Here is an 8109-nt window from a genome sequence, read left to right as displayed (position 1 = left end):
ACATAAACGTATCCGATTGAGTCAGTCTGGACGCTGCCATGTTAAAAAAGGGTGCCAAATCCATTATCATGCACTTCTTCTCACAACATTCATCCAGCAAGCTCGATCTCTTGTCAGTTCTCGAGCCTTACCGACTTCCATACCTCTCTTCCTCACACACTCGTCCACAATATCTCTCCATCATCTCCTTGGGCTACCTCGCCTCCTCCCTCCTTCAGATTCGCTCAGATATACTTTTTTCACCACCCTATTGTTATCCATTCTCTCAACATGACCATACCATCTCAGTACACTCTCTTCGGTTCTGGTGTCCACCAACTTCCTCACTCCACATTTTTCACGAATCACATTATTTCATATCCAATCCACTCTCTGTATTTCACATACATTGCTCACCAGTCCTATCTCCACTTCTTTTACTCTTGACTTTTCATTTTCATGCCACATCTTAGTCTCACATCCATATGTTAAAGCTGGCACTAATACTTCTTCATGTAAGCCTCGTGCAACTGCAACACTCAAGCCTCTGTTTCTTGTCAAGGCCTTCATTGCACCAACTACTTTTCCTCCTTGTGTCACTCTACTTTCAACTTCTTTTGCACATTTTCCGCTCTTTTCTATCACTGTACCCAGGTATTTGAACTCTCTCACCAATTCCAGTCTCTCTCCATTCACTGTAACATCACACTAGGAGTCACCTTCTCTCTCAATAACCAGCACTTTACTCTTTTCTGTTTTTGCTGTCAAGGCACGACGCTCACAGACATCAGCAAAACTCTGCACTAGCCTACCTGTTGTTGTTGTTGTTGGGATATTTGCCCCACCATATGGTGGGGACACGGGCAAACAAGAGAGCCTGTCAGAGGTGCACATGAGGCGCAAACTTGAATTATTGAGGGGGAGGGTAGTCCCTGACCGTTTGGAGTAGAATATTGAGAGGTGCACACTCCTTCACTTCCAGCGGCATCCATAAGTCATCCCCAGACCGTGCCAGTGCTGTGGCAGGTTGAGGCCTAAGCATGGTAGTGGCAGGGCAGTGAAGCAGATAGTGAATGAGCGGCTCCATAGAACTAGCTAGACAGTGGGTACACGGGTCTGGCTCTGCGCCAATAATCTGCCTATAGCCAGGGAACCCCAGACGCAAGCGCCTGAGCCTCACTAGGAGATAATTAGGTGTACTTGGAGGAGGTGAGAGCAGGGAATAGGACGTGGCAATGGCATACCAGGTAGCAGAGCGAGAGCCCTCCGTTACCCAAAGCCGATGATCCTCTATGGATTGCCTGCCGATGGTAGCATTTAGAGTGCAGATGAGGTGCGAGGGGCCGGGGCGCAGTGGAAATGTTATATCAGGGAGAGAGCAAGCTGCTCGTGCAGCACCATCCGCAAGCTCATTGCCGCGGATACCAACATGGCCAGGGAGCCAGTGGAGGATGATATCAGCACCCCTGCGGACAAGAAGGGATGCAAATGTATAAATGGCCGTGAGAAGAAAGATATTGTCCCGAAGGGAAAAGAAGCGGAGTCTTTGCAGGGAGGAAAGAGAGTCAGTATGAATGATGACTCGGTGGCGATGATGGTGATGGGCGTGTCGCAAGGCACCCAAGATGGCAGCAAGCTCTGCTTGGAAAGCTGAGACACCCTGGGAGAGTCGCCAAGACTCTACCAGTTGATCAGAAACAAAGGCTGCCCCAGCAGAGCCATCAGAAGAAACTGAGCCATCAGTGAAGTAGACGGCTGAGTCCGGTAAGGCTAGAGTCGCTACTCTGCTTAGACCCTCCTGACAGAGGAGTGCAGGAAAGGAGGAGCGAGGTTTAGCCTCCGAGGGACCAAAAATGTGAAAAAGCGGGGGATCCCATGGTGGTGATTCCGCGTATCCCGGAAAAGGGGAGTCAGGATCTTGAGAGAGGTTCTCTGCAGCTCCCAACCCATGAACAATGGCAGCTGTATTGCGGGCCCAATCACGCTGAGGGGCCTGCGCAGGTTGGCGACACATGAGCTGTTTTAAGAGTGCCGAGACAGGCAGGTGGGGCCGGCACTGCACCAGCTGGAGAGTGATGAGCACCACTCGTAGCGCAATACGACGTGCCAGAGATGGCAAACCACCCTCCATCCGCAGATTAACCACCCGGGTCCAACGTGGAGCACCCAGCATGACACGGAGGGCATCGTTCTGGATGACCTCCAGAGATTGAGACACTGGTGGAGTGAGTCCAGTCAGACAGATGGCGCTGTAGTCCACCAGAGATCGGATGGCGTGAATATAAAAAGTCCGGAGGACAAAAAATGATGCCCCCAAACTCCGCCTGGAGAGATATCTAAGAGCAGCCATTTGGGTGGAAGCATGTTCCCTCAGATACCGTACATGACAAGCAAAGGTGAGACCCCCATCTAGCCAGACCCCCAGATACTGGTGGACGGTGACCAGGGAGAGCTGATGACCTCCAAGCATAATCTAGTGGAAAGTCAGGGGGGTGGATTTTGCCAAAGGCAGACACTTCGTCTTGGCGCAATTGATTTTTAGGCCTAGCTCAGTGCACTTGGCATGCAGCCGAGAAAGGGCCAAGTCTGCCTGTGCAAAGCAGTCTCTCCTCGTAAAGACGAGGGCCAGATCGTCAGCATAGCAGACAGCCCAAGAGTTATGCCAGGCCCATATTCCACAGTTAGGAGCTCCTCCATCAGGACGTTAAAGGAGAGGGCTCAAAACACTTCTCTGGGGGATGTCATTAGGATGAGGATGAAAAGGGAGAGGTGCCCCTGAAACGAACCCCTGCAGTGCGTTCACTGAAAAAGGGTCCCGGACCCAGGATATGAGTCTGCCCCCTACTCCCCTGGCCTGGAGAACTGCCAAGATAACAGTGGGGTTCGCCAGTTCGAAGGCCTTCTCGGGACGAGGAAGATGGCCATCCCCCGTCCGCCCCTCAGCTCCCCAAGGAATGATGCAAGGCAGTGGGTGGCACTCCTGCCTGGATGATAAGCATAAATCCTTGGGTGCAGCGGTCCCAGCCGCCAAGCAAGGCGAGCCCGCACAACCCTCTCAGCTGTCTTGGCAACACAGCTGAGGAGGGAGATGGGGCGCATGGCGGCGGGATCACGAGGTTTCGGAATCGGGTGGATAACAGCCGCCTTCCACGACCTCGGAAGACGCCCCTCAGACCACGATAGGTTGAGCAGGTCAAGTAGATGTGCTCTACCATAATCTCCGGCATTGGATAGGACAGAGTATGTGAGGCCGTCAAGCCCCGGCGCAGTGTCCTCTCTGCGCTGCAGCGCTTTATGGAGCTCCCCACTGGTGATCAGACAGTCAGCAGGGTCAGGCCTATCACATGCTGCCTGAATTGCTGCAGTGCAAGAGGCGGACAGCTGTTCCTGTAGGGCTCTGACAGACTGCGGGAGATTAGACGAGGCAGAGTGGTCGGCGAAGTGCTGAGCAAGACGGCTGGCCTCAGCGGCAGGGTCAGGATGAGATGGAGGACAGGGAGGACGTGGATCGGAGATGGACTTGATTCTTCTCCACATCTCACGGAGAGTGGAGTGAGAATCCAACGTCCGACACCATCCGATCCACGTCTCCTCCTTAAGGCGGCGTTTCTCCGAAGCCACATGGCGTGTCACTGCAACCAAGTACCGACGGTGCGGATATGTACAGCGCCGCCGGTACTGCCTGCGAGCCGCATTAAGTCTCCCTGTTCAATTCCTTGACCCTGTCGCAGTAGATCCAGCCGTCTCGGTATTCCACCTCGCCGAGCGTGCACGGGGATGGCAAGAGAGGCAGCTTGCGCAAAAATGCATGCTACCTGATCTGCCTGGCTATCGAGATCGAGGCAGGAGGGATGTCTCGAAGGCCGTTGTGAGCACGAGCGAAGGCAGTCCAGTTCACCCTGCTTAGGTCCCACCGTGGTGGTGGAGGTGGGGGTGGCGGGAGGGGAGCGAGAGGCAGGTTCGCTCTGAGAGCGAAGTGATCACTCGCAAGGTGGGGGTGGAGTGACCACGACGCCAGACCCGCAAGTGGTGTTGAGACAAGGGAGAGATCGAGGCGACCTCCCCCAATATGGGTGGGTTCTGTCACATCATTGAGTAGGGAGACCTCACCCATCTCCTCCAGAACCAAGAGATGTGCCGTCCTGCTTCATTGGACTGAAGAGGCGAAGATAGAGAAAGGGCGTGGTGGGCATTGAAGTCGCCCCTATACTTACGGCTCCCCTAGCAGCTTGGGAGAACAAATCTCCCAACTCTAGAGTGCCCCTCTGGCTCCGGTATATATTATATACCGTTAGAGGCGACTCAGCCAGGTGGAGAATCACGCCCTGGACCTCCACATCAGGTCCACAGAAAGGAGGGCTCACAATCGTGCATAATGCGGTCCTGAACCAGAACGGCACATCCCCGTGTGACGCCACGAACGTACGGGAGGAGATGGGTGGTGTAACCCGTGAGACGAAATGTGGAACTGTCTGGGAGCAGGGTCTCCTGCAGTAATATGATATGGGGGCGGTCCCTCTCAGCCGCCTCCTGCAAAGCAGAACTTGCTCCGTGCTCCTAGGCAGTTCCACTGGAGGATTCTGAGGGAGGTGTCGTCCTGCCGTCCGGAGAGAGACATAGACGAACCTCCTCCATCGTCTGGGTTGGGGTTGACAGTTGTGTCTGGCATTGGGGAGGATCTGTCTGGAGGCCAAGAGCCCTTCGCTCTTCCTCTATGGCTGCTGTGGCTGGTGTGAGCCCCGGAGTCATGTTGTCTGACATGCAAGGGTGAGGCAGATGAGGCTGGGTGGGTAGCGGTTCCTCCATGGTTGTCTGTGTGGGAGATGATGCTGGAGGTGCCAGGGCAGAAGGGCAAGGGTGTTCTTTTGCCTCTACCACTCGGTCTACCATGACGTTGACAGCCTGTACAAGTGGCGCCGTTTCCAGAGGCCTGCCAAGGATCGTCCCCAGCATCTGAGCCAGGCTTCTGGCAATTTCTGTGCCCAGCATTCGCAGTTCCTCTCTGGTGAACACTATGAGAGGAGAGTCCGTGTTGTGAGGCATTGGTGGAGTAGACTCCTCGACTATCTTCTGGACTTTGGGTGGAGGAGGGTGATGGACCTCCGCGGTCGTCGTGTGACGAGTGAGAGCAGGTTGAAGTGGCGGAAACGCTCTCTCGTCTAGTACTGGGGGTGCAGTCGCTGCTGGACGACGTTGCTGCCCCCAAATGAAAGTTCCCGGAGGTGCCGGATTGTTGCTGCTCGCCTGCTTCTCCCTCACCCAGGCAGCTTGGAATTCTCGGCCACGATCGACCAGAGCAATTCTGGTTGGACAGCTGGGGTGCCACACATGGTGTTTCCCCGAGCAGTTGGGGCAGCGGGTGGAGGCAGGCTCCTTGGCCTTGAATTTTACTAGGCATCTCTCCGTTTCGTGTGGGCCACTGCACATCCCACAGATCGCAGGCCGGTTGCAATTGGCTCTGTGGTGCCCGTATCGCTGGCACCTGTAGCAGCGGAGTGGCTCGGGGGTGAAGGGGCAGAGGTGGTACTCTCCCCAGTTCCCCAGGTCGATAACAGGGATCAGAGGACCCTGCAGGGTGACAATGACCTGTCGAGTCTCCTCACTGGTCCGCGCTTTCTGGCAGCGGGTTGCCTGTTCGACCTGAGGGTGCTGGAGCAGTATCTCCATAGGCATTCGCAAGGGATAACCCATGACAACTGCCTTCCTAGACTGTTGGCCGGGCGTCAGCTCGACTAGCTTCACAGGGCAGGCCTCGTCCTGCAAAGCTGTTCTCAAGAGGTCGTAGGCACCCTCGTCCTTCGGCACCAACACCGAGCTTCCATCCCGACCTATCAGGTTGGAGCAGTGTAGCCCTGGCAGGTGACGCTCTAGTGCAGCCACGGCGTCGTAACTCGTCGCATGCCCGTCCTGTACCGGCACACGGAAAGCTGGGAATGCAGAGCGGGGCGGCGGACGCACAGCTACTGTCACGGAGGGACGAGCAGCAGAGGGACCCCTGATGGGAGGCCCAGAGCGTACTGCCGGAGAAGGGCCGTTTCCCTGGCGAACACGCATCGATCCCTTGCGTACCACGGGGGTGAAACCCTCATCATCATGCAGAGCAGGATCAGCAGAGGGGGAGATCTGAGTCGCAGCAGGAGCCTCCGATGGGACCTCCAGCCGCTTGAGAATACGAGGAGACCTAGCCGGCCTAGGCTTGTGAGAGGGTGCACAGGTGGGAGCGCGAGGCTGCGGACCAAGGGCTCGGTTCACGGGGGTGCCTTGCCGTGGATTAGGGCTGGCAACTGCACGTAGGGAAGCTGAAGTGCCCTTGGTGGAAGAGAGAGAGGGTGGAGCAGGTGCAACCTCCTCCATAGCCTCATGTCTGCAGGCTGCCTTAGCAGAACGGGTAGAGGCACCACGCGAGCAAGGTACCACTCCCGTAGACTTGGGTAGAGAGGTGTCAGCACAAGAAACCTCTTGAGCTGACAAGTGGGAGCTCGAGTCCGAACAGTGACGCTCCCGCTTCGTGCCTGTAGCAGGACACGGGTTGGAGAGCCTCGACTGAGGGAGCGGGAGGCGGGAATGCCCCTGGGGCCTAGGGATGCTGGATCCCTTCATCTGCTCACAGAAGCAGCCAAAAAAAACTCAGTCAATGCACACACACACACACACACACCTCACACACACAACCACTCAAACAGCACAAACAAAAAACAGCAAAAGTGGCCAGGTCCCTACAGTGACGGGCAACCTATGCTCCCCGCCCTCCAAAGGGCGATGGGAGGCCCCGCCACTGCCCCTTTCGGGTCTTCCCTAAACCAACAGAGCCGCCCTCACTGCCTCCTATAACCAGGCCCTAAAGGCCCCCCTTCATGGAAGTGCCCTAACGGCACCCCTTCAGGGTTCGGCGTCGTACTACAGTGAGGGACACTAACGGCAGGCCAAAAAAAAAAAAAAAAAAAAAAAAAACACCCACACACACAGTCACAAACACACACACACTCCCACTCACACCCAGGCAATCTGAGACTAAGTCCCAGAAAAAACCTGGAAAGCAGCAAAATTATTCCTCAGTGCCAGGAACAAAGTCCCAAACAGGCAAAAAACGAGGAAAACGGACGAAAATCGCCACGAGTAAATGAACCAGAGTTCAAAGCTCGAGAGAAATCGGCCAGACCTCCTCACCCGACAAAGTCTGAGCTAGGAGTGTAGCCTACCAGGTTCTCGTCCGGTACTTGCAAGCAGTACTGCATCATCAGAATACAACAAATTTGAGATATTCCATCCATCACCATTCATTACCAACGACGATCCCTCTCTCCATTACCCGTGTTTTTACTTCTCTCATCTTCCCATCCTTTTATATATATTGAAGAACCAAGGGGACATCACACAACCTTGTCGCACGCCCACACCGATCGTGAACCATTCACTTGGATGCCCATTAACCCTTACACAATAATGATAATAATAAATGATGATGATGATGATTATTATTATTTTATTATACACTAATAATAATAATAATATTAATAATAATAATAATAATATTATTATTTTTATTATATATTATATTATTATTATTATTATTATTATTATTATTATTGAAGTGGTGTAGAGAAACACCAGTCTGAGACAGAAGTTTATTCCTGAGTGGTTTCGCACAGAGGCTTTCTCAGAGGAATGAACTTTTCCCTGGTCAGTCTGACTTATTTGGCCAGCTGCTGAATCACACTCTTGGTTAACCCGCTGTGTGCCATCGACGTACATGTACTTTGGGCCCTGCATGTGCACAACATGCCAGCAGTGTACATGTACATTATTAATTTATGATATTTGCCAAAATTAAAAAATTCACTTTTGGTTCGAGATATTTGCTTGGGATACTCCTGTGCCTGTCTAGGCCTATTACCCACGTTATGAGTCATCTCCACGTCCCTGCCAACTCAGTCTCACTTTTGAGTGAGTGGTGCATCAGGGTATTCCCCAGCATGAGATTGATGAGCTCCTGAACATCCCCTGTGATGGAGAAAGTGATTCTCCCATTGATGAGGTTGTTGCTGATTAAGACTACGTCCAACCTGACTCGGAATCAAGCAGCAATGACGAGATTCCATCCCCAAGAAAGGTGAGGTATATGGCTGCCTG

At 53.7% G+C, this 8109-nt stretch overlaps 1 protein-coding gene across 1 annotated transcript; it reads right to left on the bottom strand.

Moving 5' to 3' along the window:
• Positions 1-889: 889 nt before the first annotated feature.
• LOC145401674 (uncharacterized) lies at positions 890-2329 on the bottom strand. The gene has a single exon (XM_080273863.1). It carries the CDS (start codon positions 2327-2329, stop codon positions 890-892), a length of 1440 nt encoding a protein of 479 aa, XP_080129989.1.
• Positions 2330-8109: the final 5780 nt, after the last annotated feature.

This window comes from Coenobita brevimanus, chromosome 56, assembly GCF_032717465.1.
Source record: "Coenobita brevimanus isolate Jiangsu-jjx chromosome 56, ASM3271746v2, whole genome shotgun sequence".
NCBI lineage: Eukaryota > Metazoa > Arthropoda > Malacostraca > Decapoda > Coenobitidae > Coenobita > Coenobita brevimanus.
This window is presented reverse-complemented; position numbering and strand designations above follow the sequence as displayed.